Genomic DNA, 22,666 nt, shown 5'->3' with positions numbered 1-22,666 from the left:
CTGGTGATTGAGGAATAGTTTCCGATAAATATCTATCTGAATTGTTGATGAGATGCGCTGAAAAGAGTGTTTCCCTGTTTCCTGACCTAAATAGTGAGGTTAAGTTATTTTCTAAACATAGTAAACGAAAAAAAACTTCGGTTCCGTTCGGGAATTTGAACTCATGAGTACTGCGGTGCAATTATTCTAGAATCTCTCTATTTTCCATCAATTTGCTCATTTTGTGGAAAAAAAATCCACGTATCGCACAACCAGACTTATTTTGTGAGAAAATTGTCTATCTCACTACTCCATAGGCTTGATTACTAGCAGAAATCAAGGCAGAAATGGTAAAAGTCACCTGCGGCGGCTGACCGGCTGAAAGTGGCTCACCGCGCACCTCTCACAGTCAGCGACCTCTGCATTTGACATCTCATTTTCTGCCATGCATGGTAGATCAATTGCAGTGTAATTCGTGAAAATAGTGGTGTTTTTGCAGTTAATCTTGTAGTGTCCGTCACCAAAATGCCTTCTAGCGATCCTCTACCACCTAAAGAAAGTGCTCTTTTCAGAAAAATCCTGGTACGTTGGCGCCCAGAGGGCCAGACAAAAACGGTGCTCTCCTGACGTGCCTTCACGCGGCGCCATTAAACTGGGGCAATATGCCCGAGAGTTGGGTCTATTTGGAGCACTTCGGGCTTCTTAACCGTCTTGTGGGGCTTCGAAGTGCATTGTTGGGAAAGTCGGGAGGGCGTTGGGGTGATTTTTGGGGCTTCGGCGGGTGAATTTACCACGGATTGGGGTAAAAAAGTTCGCTTTATATGGCATATCGCAGTGAAATCGATTGGCAGCCGAAGATTGCCGATTCTCTGGGCATGACATAACCTCACTTGCGCATGGGGCTTTTCCGGGTGGGCCAGCCAAAATAGACCGCCTCTAAAGTGCTTGTTCGACTGGTTTCTTTGCAGAAATGCTACGAGATGAAACAATACAAGAATGGCCTGAAGCTGGCGAAGCAGATTCTCTCGAATCCCAAGTTTCAGGAGCACGGAGAGACGCTGGCCATGAAGGGATTGACTCTGAATTGCCTGGGACGCAAGGAGGAGGCGTACGACCACGTCCGCCGGGGGCTGCGCAATGACCTGCGGTCGCACGTGTGCTGGCACGTGTACGGACTGCTGCAGCGCAGCGACAAGAAGTACGACGAGGCGATCAAGTGCTATCGGAACGCCCTAAGATGGGAGAAGGACAATATCCAGATTCTGCGCGATCTGTCATTGCTGCAGATCCAGATGCGCGATCTCGAGGGGTACAATGAGACGCGGAGTCAGCTGTTCCAGCTGCGTCCGTCACAGCACGCCAGCTGGATTGGCTTCGCGATGAGCTACCATCTCCTGGGGGACTTCGAGATGGCCAACAGCGTCCTGGAGACGCTGCTGCAATCGCAGACGCCCATAGACACGCACGACTACAAGCACAGTGAGCTGCTGCTGTACCAGAACCAGATTCTGCAGGAATCCGGGCAGGTGGACAAGGCGTTCAAGCATCTGGAGGAGTTTGCATACCAGATCGTGGACAAGCTGGCCGTGCAGGAGACCATGGGAGACTTGTGCCTCAAGATGGGACGCCACGCGGACGCTGTGCCCATTTACAAGGAGCTCCTGCAGCGCAATCCCGAGAACACGCTCTACTACCGGAAGTTCGTGGAGGCGCGACAGCTGGAGGGCGATCAGGGGGAGCAGCTGGAGGTGTTCCGCCAGTTCCAGAAGGACTTCCCCTCCGCCATCTGCCCGAAGCGTCTGCCGCTGGACGTGGCGACTGGCGAGGAGTTCCGCCGCCTCGTGGATCAGTACTTGCGTCGAGGACTGCGAAAGGGCGTGCCGCCGCTCTTTGTAAATATGCGCTCCCTCTATGCCGATCCCGACAAGGTGGCGACCATTGAGTCCCTGGCTGTCAGTTACTATGACGCGCTGCAGGAGTGCGGCTACTTCGCGCGGCAGGACGCCGATGACCCTGAGGCGGCCAAGGAGCCCGCCTCGGCGCTCCTGTGGACGCTCTACTTCCTGGCGCAGCACTTTGACCATCAGCGACAGACGGAGAGCGCGCTGAAGTACATCGACGCGGCCATCGAGCACACGCCGACGCTGATCGAGCTGTTCGTGACGAAGGGGCGCATCTACAAGCACGCCGGCGACCCGTACGAGGCCTTCCGGTGGCTGGACGAGGCGCAGAGCCTGGACACGGCCGACCGGTATATCAACTCCAAGTGTGCCAAGTACATGCTGAGGGCCAACTTGGTCAACGAGGCGGAGGAGGTGTGCGGCAAGTTCACGCGCGAGGGCGTGCTGCCGATGGAAAATCTCAACGAGATGCAGTGCATGTGGTTTCAGACGGAGTGCGCGCTGGCGTACCAGCGCCTGGAGAAGTGGGGCGACGCGCTGAAGAAGTGCCACGAGGTGGACAGACACTTCTCGGAGATCATCGAGGACCAGTTCGACTTCCACACGTACTGCATGCGGAAGATGACGCTGCGGGCGTACGTGGGACTGCTCAGACTCGAGGATGTGCTCAGGAGGCATCCGTTCTACTTCAAGGCCGCCAAGTGTGCCGTCGAGGTGTACATTCGGCTGTACGACAAGCCGCTGAAGACGGAACAGCAGACCGAGGAGATAGACACTGGTGAGTTCATGTCTTTCATTTCCCTCTTATCAAGCCATTTAGACTTAGATTGGGATTTATTAAAGTTCGGTGTTTTGTGTTTTTGCAGAAAACCTTCCGCCTTCTGAACTGAAGAAGCTGCGGAACAAGCAGCGCAAGGCGAGGAAAAAGGCTGAACTGGAGAGCGCTCAGGCGGCGCAGGCTCAGGTGAAGAAGGAGCACCGCAATAAGTCGCGCCAGCAGCAGAATGCGGACGGTGATCCAGAGGCGCCGCAGTTGGATGAGTTGATTCCGGACAAGTTGGCGCGTCCCGAGGATTCGCTGGAGAAGGCAATTGAGTTTCTCAAGCCACTGCAGACGCTGGCCAAAGACTGCATCGAGACGCATCTGCTGGCCTTTGAGATTTACTATCGGAAGAACAAGTTGCTGCTGATGCTGCAATCACTGAAGCGTGCTCAGGCGATCGATGCCAATGATCCGGACCTGCACTCGGCGGTTGTGAGGTTTCGCGGTGTGATGGACAAGGCGACGGACGTTCCTCCGCAGGTGAAGACTGTCCTGGACAGGGGCACAGAGTGCCTGTTCCAGGGGAAGACGGCAATTCAGCTGAATGACAGCTTCCTCAAAGCCAATGGCAAGTCAATTCGTCACGTGTTGGAGGCGGCAAAGATTATGTGTGAACTGGAGCCGGAGAAGCGAGAGACTGCCATCAATTTGGTCACGGCATTCGATGTGGAGCAATTGAAGTTGGAGGTGAGTTTGATTTGGGCAGACGATCATTTCATGCATCTCAACCGGTCTTCTTCCTTTCGCCTTTCAGGACTGCACGAGAGTGTTCAATAGTATGAATAAGGGTGACTTTGGTGATGGTGACTGTGCGATAGCGTACAAGAAGAACTGCTCGCGTCAATTTCCCTATGCTGTTGTCTTCAAGAACATGCAGAACCTGCCGTATCTCAAGCCGATGGGCAAGAATCACGTGGAATCGCCTGCTGTACAGTCGCATGATTGCCCGCAAACATCACCAGTCTCATCTCAACCCGCCACGCAACTTGAGCAATCGACCAGTGAATTGAAATGAAATCGAAGAACATTTCTCATACAATACATACATAATTTATGAATATCTCTCCATGATGATGAAAGCGCATAACTATGGGTGTTTCGTAAGTGTATGATGAAGCAAAAGGACACCAAATTTACAAGCAAAAAAAAAATGGGGAAAATCATAAGAAATTTGTACACTAAAAAATAATAGCGATAGAATGAGAAATTTGGTGAATTTAATTGGTATATAAATGAATTAAAAATTTTAGCATGGAAACATTTTCACAACATTAATTGAAGATGAGGCAGAGAGAAGAGGCAAGAGTTTACAACTTAGCGAGGAGTAGCGTTAATTTTAAAAATCGCCACAATAAGGGTCTAGTCTATAAAATACTAGAGATGTGTGAAAGAGAGAGAGATATCGAATCTTCGTGAAGCAAGAACAAAAAAACAACAACTCAAGATATCATTGACCATATAGTGAAGTTTGAAAATATTACAAACCGTGAGAAAGACAACGTGTGTGTGTATTTCTTTGGAGGAGCGAAATTATAAATATGAGCGGTAAAATTGTCAACCCTTATCTAGAATCTTTTAATATTCATCTTTGACATGGAAAAGAAATCATAGAAATGAGTTTAATCAGTGCGAGTTTTTTCTGGTGATTCTGTCCTCACGGCGCAGAATGATAAATTGAAAAATGTGTAACTAGGTTATTAATAAATTGCCGTATAAATACATATTTAGGATCATTTGTAAGCATTTTCCATCTGTCTTTATCCAGCGCATGTTTTTTTCTGGAATCCTTAAACGATGACTCGCGGCTTTTGGACAATTGAAGGAATTGTCTGTCGCTCAGTGGATTTTCAATGGACGCGTGAAAGGTTTTTTAGTGGGATTTTCGTCGTACTAAAAAACAGCTGGCTAAAAACAACAAAAGTTGCTAGTATTTCCAATTTTGCGGCTTTTAAGTGTTTTCCCATCAAATTTCCAGTGAAGATTTCCCAAAATCTACATCTCAGCATGGCCAATCCACTGCAGAATAGCGTGAGTACAGGAAAAGTGCCTGAAATACGGCTCTTTGATGGGTTTTTCTCGTTTTTCCCTTTGCAACTTACTTTGAGGTTATGCTAAATAAAAATGCCCTTCTGCAGGTCATTGACGACTCAGGGATTCCACGGCTTCCCGTCAACACAGAGTCCATCAAGTACAATGACTGGAACATTCAGTACACAAAGTCGCACATCCTCAAGAGTATTTGCACGAACGAGAACAAGTGCAAGCTCGAGGAGCCGAATTGCTGCGAGCTGTGCTTCTACAACTTCTCCCTGGAGCTGCCCAGTCTGCCGGACATGGTGTTCCCGCGCAACGCCCTCGTCCTCACCCACACCGGCGGCGCCGTGCTGCAGTTCAACGCCATGGATGCGCTGAAGAGAGTTTCGAGTGGGCGGCTGGACTTGAAGGTGGCGTTCGCGGACGAGTGGAAGGAGACGCGGCCGGCGGAGTGCACAGAGGTCAAGACGAAGCCTTTCGACTGGACCTTCTCCACCGACTACCAGGGCAGTGCCAATGAGAAGCTGCGGAGCGAACCGACAGAGCTGAAGATCGACGTGACGAAGCTGATGAAGCGCGAGGCGATTATGTTCTATCAGGACATCACGCTGTTCGAGGACGAACTGCACGATAACGGCATCGCCGTGAGCTCCGTGAAGATCCGCGTAATGCCGTCCGGCTTCTTCATCCTGCTGCGGTACTTCCTGCGCGTGGACAACGTGATGGTGAAGATCGTGGACACGCGCTTCCACCTCGAAGCCGGTCTCAAGTACATTCTCAAGGAGTTCACGTTCCGGGAGGCGAAGGTGGATGAGCTGGCCCACCTGCCGCCCAGTCTGCTGATCAATCCCAGCGACCTGGAGAAGCACGTGCCGGTGAAGCAGCAGACGCGGGAGAAGCTGACCTTCTGCGAATAAATCTCTAAATGTATCGTCAAATGTGTTTTATCGCACTGTTGCATGGCGCGCGCGCGCGCACAAAGTGGGGATGCTTTGGAATTCACCTCCGAACGCGCTTCCCCAGCTCGAACGTCACGCCGGAAAAGTGTTCGAGTCAGTGCAGCGGAGGTTTTCGAGTGGAGTGAATATCCGATTCGCGGCCGGTGTGAAAATCCAGTTTCAGGAGCGCCAGAAGTGCAGGAAAAGCCATGGATTACGAGGTAAATGAGACAAATTCCATCTTGACTTCCATTGAGTCTCAAGGTTAAATCTTCGCTGGAGCGTGGAAAGAGGCGAAATTGTGTCTCAAGTGCGTCTCAATTGAGGCAATCCGGTCGCGAGACGAGAGAGGCTGAGTGTGTGAGTCATCGGAGATCGGATGAGAAGGGCAGTGAATCAGGTTCGGAGAGTTAATCTCTGGGAGGATGAGACGAAAGACACACCCTGGCGAAAAGCATTGATTTCTCGTGGCGCGTCTTTCCATTGTGTGTGGCCTCAATATTTTGGACACGGAAGGAATCAATAATTCGTCTCCAGAGCACTTTATCAACAGGGTAATTTCGATAAAATGCTGAGCATTAACGGAACTACTGTGAAGCGGGATTTTTCATTTCTTAAACTCCGCCCATTCGTAAGCCACGCCTTTTTGGGTTAAGCGAAAACTCATAATCCAATAGTGCGAATAAAACCTTGATCAAGACCTAAAATTAAGATGTAAATATGAATATAACTTCGATTACGACTCCAATTAATTTATCTTTGAATTATTCTCAGAGTTTTCTACTCTTTCCCATTACATAATTTGCCTGAATTTTTTGCCCAAAAACGCCAAAAACTAATTATGTTTCGCGTGATTGTAATGACTCAGTCCTTCTGCAGAAACTATTCTTCAAAAGCTGCGAAGAATGATTTTCCGTTGAATTTCTTCGAAGGCAAATTCGCAGCGATTTAGCATGCGATGACTGTCCAATTCCCTGGGCTCGGTCACGGCCTGATGGGTGTGTTGCTCTCTTCTAGGCGGAACCAACGATTGTGGACGCGGAGGCGTTCGACGCGTCGGAGAGCGCCCAGGCGCTGCGGGCGGCCATGAAGGGGCTCGGCACGGACGAGGACACCATCATTGGCATCCTCACGGGCTGCTCCAATCGCCAGCGCCAGCAGATCGACGCGGCCTTTGAGCGCGAGTTCAGCCGGAGTCTCGTGGAGGACCTGAAGAGCGAGCTGGGCGGGACTTTCGAGGACGTCATTCTGGCCCTGGTGCGTCCGCCGTACGAGTTCCTGTGCCGGCAGCTGAACAAGGCCATGGAGGGCATGGGGACCGACGACTCGGCGCTCGTGGAGATCCTCTGTCCGCTCACGTCGCAGGAGATGAAGGTGCTCGTGGCGCAGTACGAGGAGCTGTACGGCCGGCCACTGGCTGAGCACCTCTGCAGCGAGACTTCGGGCCACTTCAGGCGCCTCCTCACGCTCATCGTGACGGGCGTGCGCGATCCGGCCGGCACAGTGGATCCCGCCATGGCGGCCGAGCAGGCAGCCTCGCTGTACGACGCCGGCGCCGAGAAGCTGGGCACCGACGAGGAGGTCTTCAACCGCATCTTCTCGCACTGCAGCTTCGCCCAGCTGCGACTCGTCTTCGAGGAGTACAAGTCGCTGACCGGGAAGACCATCGAGCAGGCGCTGAACAGCGAGATGGACGGGGAGCTTCTGGACGGCTTCGTCGCCATTGTGGAGTGCGTCCAGAGTCCAGCGGCATTCTTCGCGCGACGCCTCCACAAGGCCATGGACGGCGCCGGCACGGACGATCCCACGCTCATCCGCATCATCGTGTGCAGGAGCGAGATCGATCTGCAGACCATCAAGGCGGAGTACGAGAGGATCTACGACAGGACTCTCCTGAACGACGTCAAGGTAAGACTTTCCATCTCTGCTTGCAGACTTCTCAGCCCTTTCATTTCCCATTTTGAGACTCTTTATCGCATTTCCAAAGCACAAGTTCGTCATTCTGCATAAAATCTAACCATTTATGATCCTCGCAATGGAAATTAGCTCACAAATGCAGAGATCACAAGAGTAACGGCATCTCTCTTAAGAATAGAAAATAACAAAAGATGCGAGAAAGACGAACTCGTTGTCTATTGAAGTGTGATTAACGTGACGACTGACCAATCGCTTGTCATGTTCTGCACCGGAAATTCCACTTGCTCATAATGTTAATTTCCATTCTATTAAATCAATGTAATTTCGCACAAAATCCACTCACTATCTTTCATGTCTGTCTTCGCAAAATATCAGCAGGTACAGCAAAGTGTGGATTTCATGCAGAAATCACGATTTAACGCTACTTTTCTTCCGCTTTCCAGGGAGAAACATCTGGCGACTACAAGAGCGCCCTTTGCGCCATCATCGGCAGTGCTTAAGCCTGGATCTCATGGCGATAATTATAGATTGTGTGCCTCGAACTCAAAGTTACTCCATATTGAGCACTATATTTTGTTAGTCGGTGTCTTTCGCTCGAATGTTATTCTCAAAAAAAAGGATGTGTCGAAGAAGTTGTAGTGCTAAATTATTCAGTGGGTTTTTGACCAAAAAAAAATTGAGTATCGCTAGTATTTTTATAGAGCTGCCAAAAATAGATTGTAAAATCGATAAATATTGTGTTTAAAATCGAAAATTCCATCAGCAGCGATTTGTTGTAAAACCACAGAAATATTCTCAGAGAAATAAATGTTGAATCTGCACGTTTAAAAGTAAATTAAATCTTTAATTACACATTTATAGTACAATTTAGCAAACATTGTTGTAAATTAATATGTACATCAAGTTGGAATTGGTAATTTTTTTTTTTATTTTTGACATTGATATCAAAGCAAGATATTTGAGTGTTTCACTCTATCCATCAAATATCATTCTGCTGCGAATGCGTAACATTAGACGCTCAAAATTGTCACATTTCATGTATTTTTGCTATTTAATATATATTTTTTTTCATTCTTCTTGAATATCAAATGACGCCAAAGTTGTCTCATAAAAAATCTTTTTCACATCGATTAATTGTTTATCATTTTTTTTGTTTTAATTTTATACTTCAAACATGAATTATTTTTTTCATATTCTCATCTCCTCTCCGCTTCGCATTACAAAATTAGGATTCTTCTTCTATTCTTCCTTTCACACTTATTTCCGGTTAATACTTTTTTTTTGTTTCTATCATAATCCTTGTCATGCTTTGAGTGCGAAAATTGAGTGTGTGTTTTTTTTTGTGTGGGAGGGAAATTTGCAGCTGAGGATTATTCAGGGTGTGTGAAGAAGAGGTTCATTTCTTGTTCATCTAGCAATTAATTTTTCAAGTCAACAACGATTAAAATATACAAAGACTACATAAATTGGACGCAATTCTAGGCCTGGAGCGTTCATTTATCTTTTTTTTCTTTTCTTTTTCATCATACAAAATGTGCTGTGCTAAGAACGCAAATTGATGACACTACAGAACAGGTTTTAAGGATTTGTCATCAATTCACTTGAGGATTACACAGTAAATCGTGGGGGTTTGTCTCTCCTTTTGCTTTCTACCGCGGAAGGGGTGTGAAATTGAAGGCATTGGTGCGTTATATTCTCGTATTTTTCATCTTTTATATGACGGTGTAAAAAGAGGTGAACATTTCCATTTTTTTTTTCTTCCTTCATCCTTTCTACCAAGTGCTTTATCAACATTGTACAAATATCCTTTATGACATGCTCAAATATGCATAGTTTTTCCTATTAATATTGATTTACTATTGACAAAAATACCTAAATAAAAATCGCTTTTCATTCCCGGAATTACAAATTGTAAAAAGTGCACGCTACACTTGCTAAAAATCATTGCGTTCTTCTCTAAATGGCAACTTGATGGCACATCATTTTCGTCAATCGGCATTTTATCGTCTTTATCCTATTCTGAGAGGATCACAAAATACAGGTCAGTGCAAGAAACTGTAACGCATTGTCTGAATGTGAGAAGTAAATTATAAAAGGGGGAAAGTGTGCAATGTCGTTCTTTAGCGGTGTTACAAATGCTTCGCGTACAAAAAAAAAACGACTTTGATTCATCCAAATCGTGTAACATTATTGATTAGTTACATTGAAATATCAATACTTAATGCTTTTCATCCATAATTCTCATCTTATCTTTAGTTATTGAGAGCGAATTGATTATAGATATACGTCTATTCATCTCTTCATTATTCTTGTGGTTTTTTTTAATCCTTTTCCTTTATGAAACATCGAGAAACAACTATTGGTATTCATTCCATTTTATCATCTAGTCTAGTTTATCCATCACACAATGTCCATAATAAAAATACAGATTATTCTCATCTTCTCTCTCTCTCTTTATATGCTTTGTAATATTAACTAGTCATTAAACACTTAGGAAGTGTGTAATAGATTTTTTTTTCATAAATTCTCAGAGATAAACAAAATAAAAGGGAAATAAAAACAAACTAAAAACTGAGAAACAGCACGCGTTATAAGAAATCACAATGAAATTATTATTTAAAAAAAAATTAGAGATAGATTTTACAAAGTATAAATTCTGTGAAGAGTCACTGGAAATGATTATTTACTGCATATTCTTGTTTACTATTTCTTTTTTTTCGTCTGTGCGCTTTCTTCGTACATTTATTGAACATTTACTAATTCTATTCTTTATATTTAGTAAATATATTTCTTGTCGCTTGTCTTCTTGTTTTCTTTTTTTTTTTGGAAAAAATCCATGGTAAAATTGTAAAAAAATTTCTACACTCTTGAAATCTATCAACAAAAGGGAAGTAAAAAATATGGCGAATTCATTTTATCTATACAAATAATATTCCTCTCTCGTCCTTCTTTTTCTCACTGCAACTAATTCTTGTATCTCACTCTAAAAAGAATTGTATATCATGTTACAAATTCTATATTTTCAATTCACTAGTGATAAAATTTCATATCCTTTTGGCTAATTCAAAAATAAATTAGACTCTTTTAAAATATATAGACTTTCATATACTCTCTCTCTCTCTCTTCACGTTCATCTTGAAAAATTGAGTTGTGTGCCTAACTAAATGCTTTGCCTTGTTTCATTTTCTTTTTGTCCTTTGAATTCTAAGCAGATAGCAAATTTTTGCTTGATTTGTTTACTCCATTCATCTCCTTAATATTCTCTATTCAATATATCATTACTTTTTCTTTTCTCATTAATAATATATGTATGTATCCATTTTTTTTCACCACCTTCACATCCCAATTATAACTTTCACCTCGCTTTTTCTTTATTACATAATTGAAAAATTGGAAGAGCCAGTTTCTTTTCTCTCAACTTGCAAGTTACACATTTAAAAACTCTATCAATATTGACTGTATACACACTATAATTGGTATTTACTTCTTGCCAACACGCTCCACAAATTCTCTCCACATGAGATTCACGCGTGATTAATTGAATATCATTCTTAGTTATTAATTTGGAGTATTTTTAAGGAATTCTAAATCTGTTTTCTTGTTCATCATAGCCATTGATTAGGAGGAGAGTGCATAGGTATTCACATTTTGGGGGAACATTGATTCATATGTCAACATCCACCGAAGAGAGACAAAGAAGTCTCCAAAAGGATCCCCTAAATAATAACGAATCCACACGTTGCAGTGCTAAAAACTATGGCAAAACCAGCTTTTATCGATGTTCTCCTATCCGATAATTAAAGCTTCATTTTTGACTTTCACAACAATATCTGAGAAATCAACCTACAAAGCATATTCGTCCTCTTTGTCTCAATTCGTACACGCACATTTAATTAGTACTTCTTATTACCTATTCTCAGAAAAAAAAAACACTAACTGAAGAACCCAAATATGTCACCATAAATTAGATATAAAAAAAAATTGTATAGAAACAATCACTTAAAATACACTGGAATAATTATATATGCTTCTCATGAGTTTCATGCGTTTCATGCCTAACAACGATGAGTGACGCCAATTTCGATGAGAGATGATTATGATGCATTCTCCTCATTTCACACCATCACAAAAGCCTCTTTGCCACAAAAGAGGAACGGATATTGATCTATCATCGTCTGCACAATGTCCTCCAAGTACGGCCTCAGTTGCTCAAAGTGTCCCATATCGGTGAATTCAATCGGAATGAGTGTCGGCCACCAGCAAATGGCCAAGTTCTTGCTGTCCATGCTGTTCAATTTTGCATTCTCCGACACCCTGAGAGGCAAATGCCATCAATGAATATCTCTCTCACTCTATTCCATTCAACAATTGACATATTCAGAGACAACTTACCTGACAAAGTGCTGGAAAATATACTTCAATATGGTGAAATTAATCGATGGCATCTTGTTCAGCAGTCCCCGGAGTGCCAACAGACGACAACTGCGGTCAGTCTTGACCTCCATGCTCAGCGTATTCGAAGCCATTCCACGAGAACCTGCAAAGAAGTGCAATGCAAATTGCATTAGATGACATTTAGTATAAATTAATGAAGTTTCCTAAAGACGTTTTTCCCCTCAATTGAGCAAATAACCTTCCACTCCTGGGACAATTTAATGAAGTAGATAATTCAATTATGTGAATTAAATTAACTCTCAACCGTGAAAGTTAGCAATTTTCTTTGCAGAACAAACCTCAGAAGAGAAGAAAGACTTGCGTGGTTTTTTTTTCTTTAGCAAATCATTGAAAATTCATATCGTTTGTTGAATAATTAGTTTTCCTCACTTGATATTGCGCATTGCATTGAGATTTACGTAAAATTATATTGTCAGTATTTCTAACAATAACCTGCAAACTTAAGAGCCTGATTAATCTCACACTGTTCCATTACTCTAATCAATAGATTTATAGCACCCAGAGTTCAGTGAGCCACAACTTAATTAGTGTTTACTAACCGGCAATATCTTCCAATTCAGTCATTAAATCCTCATCAAAGAGCGGCGGTAAGTGCTTGGAGAAGAAGTCCTTTAGTGCAGTGGCCACGGCATTAACGGGAATATCCAGAGCGTCAATATCCACAGTCGCCTCTGCAGAAGAAGATTGTAAGTCAGTGGCGGGCATTCGCAAGACCGAGTGATTGATTTACTTACCTTCTTCAAACTTCTGATACAGCATGTCAACGTGGGCACGATTGCCAGGAACACGATAAATACCTTCAGAGTCGAGACCTTCTTGTTCAATAAATTGGACACATTTCTCGAGGAAGAGCGGAATAAAGTTCTTATCAGACTGAATAAAGTCGGGCAATGTTGGGGCATCACCACCACTTGCACTCCCAACCTTTCCCTTTGACTTTCGCTTATTCCGCTTCTCCTGCTCCTTCTCCTTGTCCAGCATCTTCCTCAATTTGGCCGCATCCTCCTTGGCACGTCGCTTCTCCATCTTCTCCTCCTCCTTCGACAACTTCTGCTTCTCACGCTTGTGATCAATCAACTTCTCGCGGTCGCCCTCCTTCACCACCTTGGGCACCACACCGAAAATCGGCGAATTATTGTCACGCGGCGACGACACGTCGAGACTGGATTCCTCCTCGGCGTGCTTCTCCACCATGCCCGGCAGCAGCTTCTTCGCCTGCTCGCCCGCCTTCATTCTTTGGTACAACAGCGGAATCTCCGGCGGGCTCACGTACGTGCCGAACGGCACCTTTGGCGGCTGCACCGGAATGGCCGTCCTCTTCTTGCGGACCCTCTTGTGCGTCTGGGCCTTGCGATTCATCTTGTAGTACCCATCGAAGCCCCTGTTGTTCTTCCTCTCCAGCGAACTCGACTCCGAATCCGTGTCTGAATACTCTGAAACATTATATTGAAAAGCATTGAAAATTTTCCTCCGCACACACAAACACGCGAAAACCCATCAATGCCACACTGTTGCCGAATTATCTCTCCAAAATTATGTACAGCGAACCAAATAAAATCCCACCCCGCTAAACGAACAGATACTATAGAGATGCTCCGCTGAGATTATCGGTGAATAATGTGCCTAAATAAGAAGGGTGTGGCATATTGAGTCACCATCGGGGAAGCTCTTAAACTTTCCCCACTGAAAAAAAAACGCCCATAAAAGCCGACTTACAGTATAACTTTTTTTCTTCTTCCACCGTTCCAGTTTATGTGTGGCAAAAGCAAACACAATAGAGTGAATTGATTTCCGTATTTCTTCCTAATCGACCATCAAATCGACAATAATCCAAGAGGAGATATTTTCGGAAATATTTCCTCTCTCTCTCTTTCACTCTCCAAAAACCACTCTGCTCGCGTCGCAGTATTTACGATTATTACATGCACTTCTAGTGAATGGTTTTCCTCCGTGGGATCTCATCTCAAACACCCATGTACTCACTCTGTTGCTCCTTCTCACGTCGATGGCGCAATTTGGACTTATTGGGCGTCGTATCGAGTGCATAATTGTACATTTGCTGATCATCGACACTGCCACCGCCACCGACTGGATAAACCTCCTTCACCTGACTGTATCCCGCCTCCGCCAGATCGTCTGAGTCCTCCTCAGGAGCTGCCAAAGGGGCATGATCGAATATTGAGCCTCTGGCTTTCAATTCCCGCTCCCAACCGCATTTCCTACCGTCAATGCCTCCGTCACTGTTCACATTCATACGCGCTATCGCGTCGTTCACGATGGCAAAGTTCTTGAGATTCAGCTTCCCCGGTTGCTGATGGTGTTAGAGAAGCGTAAAGAGAAGAAGCATGTCAGTCACTGAGATTCGCCCATTGGCACGCATCAGATCTGTACTTAATTCTCTACCTTTAGTGTCTGACTCGGTCCTTTCGGTCGCACTTTATTGCCAAACGTTGATGACTCATTTTGCCGCCTGCCCGTGGTAAAAGCATGATGCGCACCGAAGTTGTTCCACAGGACACTCCTCTTGCTACCACTTCCGTCACGCTTGTCCCCATCACGACCAATAAACAGAGCATCGTCCAGCCAACCTGCAAAGTGAGTCGCACGGAGAGAGAGAAAAACCACAGCCAAATCAGTCTCGGATATTCAGGAAATTTTCATGCATAATTCACCATTTCATTCTCCTCTCATAAATGGACATAAAGTGAATACTTTCTATGCCGCAAATGTCCACGCGATTGTATGATTTATTAATGCTGCCAAAAGCTGTCAATTTTAATACTGACCTTTGCGTGTTTGTTCGAAATAATGATGCAAAATTGACTTTATCTTAGCGTATAAATATCAAAATTCACACCATATATTTTCATCGAAATTTAAAGTTTACAACTATTGAACGACTTTAAATCAACAGTGCGATTATGAAATCATAATTGCATTAATATTTATTAGATATAATCGAAATTAATTCCAATCTGTTACTTCGTTTTCCCATAAAGCTGATGCTCAATTATAGAGGATATTTTATTTGCATTCAATTAACCCATTTGCATAATTAATGGGTCAAAAATGAGATATGCTTATAAAGAACCACTGGAAAATCGATGAATTTCATCGTATTTCGCATTGAAAGTATTCACTTATTGGCTATAAAATACAGTGAAATTATAGTAAAAACCTGAATCATGAGTTGTGAGGGAATCTTTCGATCCACTCACGTCGGCTGCATGAAAGAAAATAGTTCAGTGCATTAGGAGAAAAAGACAAACAACCAGAGAGTGAAGCAATTTTACATGTTATCTCATCGAGACTCGACTGAGATGCCGACACGAGGTTTCCCTTGAGTTGTCGCATGAGCGCCGTTGGGCCCATGTGAAGATCCGGGGGCGCAGGCTCCGGGGGTGTTGTTGGCGGCGGATAAATTTGGAAACCTTTTTCAACCAACAATGCACCAAATTCACAAAGAGTGCCAGGAAAGCATCACACTCACCTTGATGTATCAAGCGACTCTTCTCATCCTTATCGTCATCGTTCATGTACGTATCGTCAATTCCCATATCCTTCTCGCCCAGCATGTAGAGATGGGGATACTTCTCGCTGTTGTCGTTGAGATTGAGCTTAATGTTGTCATCCGGGCCATTTAGCGAGTTGAGAGATCTTGTCGGCAGATGTTCGTAATTCTCACTTCCCGACCCATCGTGGTTATTCTTCAGCATGTAGCTCTCATGTCGCGGCGGTGGCTGTGGCAAATGATGATGCATCGAGTGCTCGAGTGTACCTTCGCCCGAATCCAGCGTCACGGGCTCCTCCATGTGGAAAGCCTGCTCAATTTCGGGCTTCTTGTCCCACACTTCCTTGAGGAAGGGCGTGTAGAAGGCGACTGCAAGGAAAATTGAGGCTTTAGAGCGCAATTAGAGAGTCTAATTCGCATACCCACACTTACTCTTCAGCTGATTCCCCGTGGCTGATGTCATGAAGTGCGCTCGCAGGCGATCAGCAATGGCATTTCCCTCAGTCATCAGCATCTGGCACATTTCGTTGTTGAAGAAGGCCGATGCGCTCCCACCCTCTGACGTAATGGCCATTATTTGCATGGGCAAATTCGGAATATTCATGGAGAATGCATTAAGCGTGGAGAGCGATGCCTTCCTCTTCGTGGAATACAGCAATATGAAGCCATGCACCAACTCATCACGGAATGCATTCGCTCCATGATACGATGACACTATTATTTCAATTCGCCTCTTCGTGTCTCCGAGGAATGTCTCCAGTATGAGGCTCCGCTCACTCGACAGCGTACACGATGCATCAGTGATGATGGAGCTGAGGACACTCTCCACAGAGAACGGATCACCGCAGAACATGCACAGGATTATCCTAATGTCTGGACTCATGTTGTACGGATCATCGGACTTGGGATCCAATGACTTGAGACACTCTATCAAGTGGTTGATTATGTCATAGATGTAATTCTGATGCTGACTCTGTCGGTGATGATAGAAATTCAGTGACGTGTCAATGAAGAGACCATGAAGCAGATCAGCCAATTGATGTCCTTCACTGCGTAACAACTCAATTTCCGCCTCCTCCAGCTTCGAATCTTCCGGCTGATACACTAGGACGAGTGGCAAATTCTCAAATTTATCCTCCAACTCGAGATTGCAGAGCAAACTCTTCTCCAGACTCTCCTTCAAGTACTCAAAGGACATCTGATTGGAGTACACACACACGAGGCCACTCGACTGGAAGTCTATTGACTTGAAACTCTCCATATTGCCATCGATTATCTTTGTCTGCAGGAAATGAGTCTGGCCATCATAGATGTATTCACCCTCGTCACCGCAATTCAGGCAAATCTCATTGATTAAGTCACCGGCCAGGTGTTCAGATCCCAGAATCAGGAGATTCAAATTCATGTCCTCACTCTTCGGCGGCTGTTTCCACTGTCCCCGCCGCGGCAGACTCTGTTGCGCCTTCTTCGCCGTGATAATCCGCTCAATGAGTGCATCCATACAGTTGGGAAACGCCGGACAGTGCTCCCTAATTGGACAGTGCACAAAGCCCAAGTGCTGGAACAGCATCAGCTTCCTATCCTGATCCAATCTGTCCAGCATCTTGTACCTTATGTCCTCCTGCAGCACATCCGTGATCTCCTTGATGTCATCCTGCGTGATCGTACCAGACGGATCGATGCTCTTGAAGTGATAGAACAAATCAGCGTGCTCGAGCAGCAACTCCTGAAAGTTGTGCTTTGCCTTCTCTATTATTTCACGCTGATGATTGTCATAAATCTGCTGACAATCGTGCTCTGAGAGTGCCTCAAAACACTCACGACCCATAAACAGGACACGCACTTCAGACAATTGCTTCCCCGGAGTCACATATCCTGTCTCCTCGAGGAGTTTCTTGAACTGCTTCTTCCATCTGCAAAACAAAAGACGCACACACACACAAAACAATACATCTTTAGCTCTGATTGTATGACAAAAGCATTTTCTCAGTAACTTAATTACCTCTTTGGCATCCTTCTCATCAACAAGATTAATATTGTCAGGCGTTAGCGGAAAGTGGTTGAGAGATTAAAATTTAATATTAGTATGTTATTCCATCAAAACGCTGCCAATAAATTCTAAAGGACATTAGTATACGACTACTGTTGGGAAATTGAGAATTATTTTTGCCAAAAAACATACTCCATCATAATTAGTTGAATATTCCATGTTCAGTTTCACAAATACAATAATGTGTTTGTTGTGGTTTCGCATTTCCCCAAATTAATATTGTTTTATAGACATAAAGCTCTGCACTTTAATCTCTATTGTAATTCAATTATGTTGATAAACAATTACTTTAATGAATTTTTCACTAATTCATATTGCAACACTGTGTTTTATTCATGAATTTGCTTAAAAAAAATCTTAGAGTTTTCAATATAGACTTGAGATGGTGGTATAAAAGACAGGAAATATTAAATTTCTGCAATAAAATCACGGTCTGAAGTGCGTTTTTCAAACAAACATAAATCAATCCGTTATTATGCAACTCAAGAGTTTTCTTTGTAATTGGCACAAACTCTTAACTTCTTTCCCTGCACATCTTTCGAGTGCATGGGAAGGAATTTAAGTTACATCATCATGTTTTTCTTGCAAATTAGTGCCTAAATTCATCTCACTTCAGCTAAAATTTGATGCATGCAAAATTATTGCAATGCTGCCTTTAGAGAACCGCCCAAATTCACGTTAGGTCAATCTTCAGCATCAAGACACAGGAAATTGGCAAGCGACCAAGTTTCAAATTGAACACCCACTAGCACAGGGGCTGCGAAACCTCCCTCTGACCCATCACCATGTCAGGGCTTTGCAATAATTGTCTTAGATTTCATACACCCTGGGCACAAGACAATCCAGACAACCGCCAACTTTTTCCTCCACGCCATTTCCCTGATGTACAACAAAGAGTCTTTGACCTTATAAAACAATTTAATATCACCCGAATAGCAAAAAGTTGCAGAGAAAAAGAGAGGCGGTCATTGATTTTTCCCCACGCCCAAAATACAGCATTTGCATAATCACATAAGCAGATAATTAGCATTAATGAATTGGCATTAAGCAATAGCGCATTTACAATTGAAACTCTGTGTATACTCACTCTAGCCTCTTCTGCTCCTGCTGCAGAGCGTTCACGTGATTCTTGAACACTGTCTCCGCCTCTGGCGTGTCCAAAACATCAAAAGGGATCCGGGACTCCTCCTCCGTGTCGCTCACATCGCTGAGGTCTGTCCATGGCGCTTGGTGGCACTCGAAGAAGTACTGGTCGAAGTCAATGTGCGTTTTCAAGTAGTTCTGCACCAGAGTCCAGTCATCGCTAACATCCATGCTCAGGGAGTTCATGTCGGGAATGAGATCTTGCAGGGCGCACGAGAAGTTCTCCATGTACTGATGGAGGCGCTTGGTCACATTCTCCTCCCTCAGCTTCTTGATGTGTCGCCTGAAGATGCGCTGACCAGCCTCCTGGCCGAACAGTTCGATAAAGTCCTGCCACTCCTTGTGCACCGACAGCGCCTTCGATCCCTGCGACCACAGCGTGTGATAATCCGCAATTTGCGTCCTAATCAATCGTGTCACGGCTTCCGTGCTGGTGTCCAGGAGCTCCTTGCGCATCCGCGCCGCCTCTTGGTACGTGATAATCTTCGTCCTCTGCTTGGTCTTGTCGATCATCTGCGCCAGAGCGATGAACGCGATGTCAATGTTGATGCCCTCGTGCGAGGACGTCTCCACCAACAACACGCTGCCCTTGTACTCCTTCCGCTGGCATATCTTCTCAGCCTCTCGCACGTACAATTCATTCGCCTCGTCGTTCTTCGTCGTCACCAGAAGCACTGGCTTCTTCGTCTTGAGCAAATTGTTGATGAGTGTACACACAAAATCCACCTGCTTCTCCACACTCCTGTTCGGCACGGCGCTCACGTCGAACACGCACAGAAAGCCATCGATATTGAGTCGTCCATCTGGCAGTATCTTCTGCTCGTACTCCTTCTCAATACCCAATTGATTCTTGCAAATGTACATCATCTTCTCCGCCGAAGCCACCCTCGTGGCGACGCAGCGCTTCATGTACGTCTCCATTTTGCCCACCTTGAATGGCTGGAATGTGGCGTCATCCATAAACTCCGTCTGCTCAATGAGATGAAAGACATAGTCCACCCCCTCATCCGATGTCTTCTTCACGTCACCCCAATAGAGAAAATGATCATTGTTGACAACGCGTCCAGAAAAGTCAGACTGAAAGGAGAGAAGAAAACACACCAGTCGAAGAGACACGCTGTGAGAAATGTACTCAAATTATATATGATGTTCACGTATCATGAATATTTAATCTCATTTGCATTGGAGAGAAAGAGCAATGTGAAAAAATAACCCATCCGATTGAATCATTTTCACTGCGCATTATAATTTTATTACCGTGAGCTTTCCATCGCACACAAAAAAAGACCTCCACTGATATTGCTGACAAGCGACAAATGTAGAGCGCGTACGAATTTGCCGAAAGAACCGGAGAAGTCAATGGACAAGTTCATCACATGATTCACTCGACATGCAACCAATTTCGCATTAACCCTCATTTTCCATAGAGGAAAAAAAATTAAATGGAGTCATTTTCAGGGATAATTGAGAGATAAAATTGCTGACCGCAAACTTTTTTACCTTTCACCATTTTATGTCTAAACCATTTTTTCCTTCACAACTCTTTTTTCCATGTTAATTTACATCCAACTTTGATTGCCATTTGCTCTCGCAACAGAGAAAAAGCATAGAGCATAAAGAATCGTGTATCCACTTCGGCAGGGAAATATTCTCCCCTTTGTCCCATTACCCTTTGTATAATTCCCTTTCTCTCTCTCTCCCTCTGGCTTCCCTATTCTGTCACCATGTGAACAACTTATTAGATGAGATTCAATGACCATGTATGCGAAGCAATCAAAAATTTTATAGACAGCAACACACGAAACAGGGGAAGGTTTTCCCTTTTTCCACCTTTCTTCGCAATACAACCACGAGCAAATTTAGCCTTGTGCCACTTGAAAGTTGTGTCTTTCACTAAATTTCAACCCCCGTCCTTGACATAGAATACACGTTCAATTTCAATGGCAACGCGCTCACTTGTTCATCGATACACCATCATATCCGGTGCACTCTCACCACCACCCAATTAATTACAGCGTGACTGTGGCACTAATTGGCGGCGCCCGAGGAAAGCTCGCCAAATTGAAATTTTTCCTCAACTGCCCAGAGAACCATGCAAAATAGATGCAATTCTCCGAAGCGCCAACACAAATTCCTCAGCATCAAATCCACGAGCGAAAAAATCCCAGACTTTTGTATTTGAGACATTCAAGAGTTAAATTACTGTAGATTCGAGATAAATTGCACAACACATGAATATTTATCTAAACTCCCTGGAGCACCTAAAACACAGCCCAGCAATGCTCAGCTTTGGAATTGAATGGCTCATTCTTATCATCATCTCTCATCCTGCGACTTCTCAGCTCTGCCAAAGGTGGCTTTGACTCATCGGACGCTGGAACATGTCTTCTCACCTGACTTAATACTGATATGTGATCGATGAAGTAATCGTCAGTTAGTGGCCGCACGAAGCGATTGCACAGGCACGACTTGCCCACGCCGATCTGGCCGCGCTCCTTCTCCGTGCCGGACATCCCGACCACGGCGATGTTGATCTGCTTCATCCTCGCGCTGGTCTTCTCAGCGGCCCTCGAACGCTCACTCTCCACACGTCACTCTCCCTGGGAACCGGGAATGCCTCACAACCGACCGAGAGCTCTGTCTATCGTGCGAACCTGCGGGGAGAGAGGCGGAAACTCAGATGCACTTCTTATCTCGCCGCGCTGGAGTGCGTGGGCGGGCGTGCCTTCTCGCTCGGGTGTCCGCGGGACTCGCGGCCGGGCCATTTTTCGGCCGAGTGGAACATTTTCTGCACATTTGCAGCCCGCCGCACCCCCACATTTGCGGACGGCAGCCATATTCCATATTGTCTACAAGACCACCCTCAATCGTCTCTGCGTGTGTGTTCGTTCGAGCCCTGTTGCGGCGCCAGCGGCTCGCTGGCGGGGCGTTTTTCGCACATAGGCACCCTCCGAGCAGTGACTCAGGATTTTGGGGAAGGAATGTGGGAATGAGGAGGTGAAATTTGCCTCCCCGGAAGATTACAGGCGCGCACACACTCCAAGTGAGAGAGCTGTGTATTTTTCACCCCCTGCAAAGGGCACGTCCCGCCGTCCAGAGCCTTTCACGCCCAATCCCCAGCCAAACAAGCGCACATTTCTCCCCCCAGAGAGCCCCACGACCCAGAACAGCCCCCGCGATGCACAAATTCGCGGAAAAACGAGCGAGAAGACACCTGTGAAACCAGGTAAGTGCGATCGTGATTTTTTCTTTGTACTCACACTCACACCACTCGTGAGTTCACTTTGCACGTCATTTTATCACACTTGCACTACAGACTAAAGAATTTCTTTACACGTGAGCACTTGTCGGGCTCTTGAGGTGCACTTTCACGCAATTTCTGAGGCAATTACACATGATTAGCACGTATTTTGCCGCGACAGACACTGAAATCGCTACAGAAACTTCTCACGCCGAAACGCCATCTTGATTTTTGACGTTTCCCCAGCTCCGTCCCTCTGGTGAGCGATAGGGTAAAGTTGAGGTTGAGGCGCTTGCAGTGCCTCTTGCGGAATTCCCGAGAAGACGGCATTCGCGCCAAACTGTTGTGAGCTTGGAGAGCTTTCGTCGGCTTGGCAGTGTGGAAAATGCAGAATCCTGGGGAAATGCGCTTAGCGGGGAGGCTTCACCCTCACTCGTGTCACCCCCACTGCACTGGGCGGAGTTCTCTACACAGCTCAGCCTCCGTGGGGCAGCTCCCCGTGAGGGAAACCCCCAATTTTGGGGGTGTTGCCACGCGCAGCTCCATTAATCGCCCCCCAGGAAAGCCCCAGAGAATCCCATTGGCAGACGCGGTCTGTTCCACACGTCCGGGCACTGGGGCCAAAGTGATGTGCGACGATGCCAGCGATGTTGGAAAGTGTGTCGGTGGGAAAA

General features: G+C 45.2%; 4 protein-coding genes across 9 annotated transcripts; 3 read left to right on the top strand and 1 right to left on the bottom strand.

The window, feature by feature from the left end:
* Positions 1 to 390: 390 nt before the first annotated feature.
* LOC132260094 (N-alpha-acetyltransferase 15, NatA auxiliary subunit) lies at positions 391 to 4,438 on the top strand. Its single transcript, XM_059758020.1, has 4 exons — positions 391 to 561; positions 948 to 2,658; positions 2,747 to 3,390; positions 3,458 to 4,438. Exons 1-4 carry the CDS (start codon positions 505 to 507, stop codon positions 3,716 to 3,718), a joined length of 2,673 nt encoding a protein of 890 aa, XP_059614003.1. The 5' UTR covers positions 391 to 504; the 3' UTR covers positions 3,719 to 4,438.
* A 56-nt stretch (positions 4,439 to 4,494) lies between these two features.
* On the top strand, positions 4,495 to 5,675 carry LOC132259921 (TIP41-like protein). The gene is made up of 2 exons (XM_059757744.1): positions 4,495 to 4,731; positions 4,839 to 5,675. Exons 1-2 carry the CDS (start codon positions 4,498 to 4,500, stop codon positions 5,652 to 5,654), a joined length of 1,050 nt encoding a protein of 349 aa, XP_059613727.1. The 5' UTR covers positions 4,495 to 4,497; the 3' UTR covers positions 5,655 to 5,675.
* A 98-nt stretch (positions 5,676 to 5,773) lies between these two features.
* Positions 5,774 to 10,284, top strand: LOC132260956 (annexin B10). The gene is made up of 3 exons (XM_059759391.1): positions 5,774 to 5,896; positions 6,693 to 7,583; positions 8,036 to 10,284. The coding sequence occupies exons 1-3, from the start codon at positions 5,885 to 5,887 to the stop codon at positions 8,090 to 8,092; spliced, it is 960 nt and encodes a 319-aa protein (XP_059615374.1). The 5' UTR covers positions 5,774 to 5,884; the 3' UTR covers positions 8,093 to 10,284.
* Positions 10,285 to 10,401: 117 nt separating this feature from the next.
* On the bottom strand, positions 10,402 to 22,212 carry LOC132260954 (rho GTPase-activating protein 190). 6 transcript variants are annotated; one of them, XM_059759389.1, is made up of 14 exons: positions 22,012 to 22,212; positions 21,145 to 21,405; positions 18,696 to 19,828; positions 15,991 to 17,471; positions 15,538 to 15,945; positions 15,341 to 15,478; positions 15,226 to 15,270; positions 14,451 to 14,635; positions 14,271 to 14,358; positions 14,031 to 14,201; positions 12,782 to 13,480; positions 12,587 to 12,718; positions 11,985 to 12,129; positions 10,402 to 11,906 (listed from the first exon to the last, which is right to left on the bottom strand). In XM_059759389.1, the coding sequence occupies exons 2-14, from the start codon at positions 21,292 to 21,294 to the stop codon at positions 11,708 to 11,710; spliced, it is 4,974 nt and encodes a 1,657-aa protein (XP_059615372.1). In that variant the 5' UTR covers positions 21,295 to 21,405; positions 22,012 to 22,212; the 3' UTR covers positions 10,402 to 11,707. The 6 variants fall into 6 exon arrangements, with proteins under 6 accessions (XP_059615372.1, XP_059615370.1, XP_059615368.1 ...); XM_059759387.1 differs by having other exon boundaries at positions 14,031 to 14,358; positions 15,538 to 15,927; positions 15,985 to 17,471; XM_059759385.1 differs by having other exon boundaries at positions 14,031 to 14,358.
* Positions 22,213 to 22,666: the final 454 nt, after the last annotated feature.

This window comes from Phlebotomus argentipes, unplaced genomic scaffold (genome assembly GCF_947086385.1).
Source record: "Phlebotomus argentipes unplaced genomic scaffold, Phlebotomus argentipes genome assembly scaffold_18, whole genome shotgun sequence".
NCBI lineage: Eukaryota > Metazoa > Arthropoda > Insecta > Diptera > Psychodidae > Phlebotomus > Phlebotomus argentipes.
The sequence above is the reverse complement of the archived record's forward strand: the minus strand, read 5'-3'. Positions and strand labels throughout refer to the sequence as shown.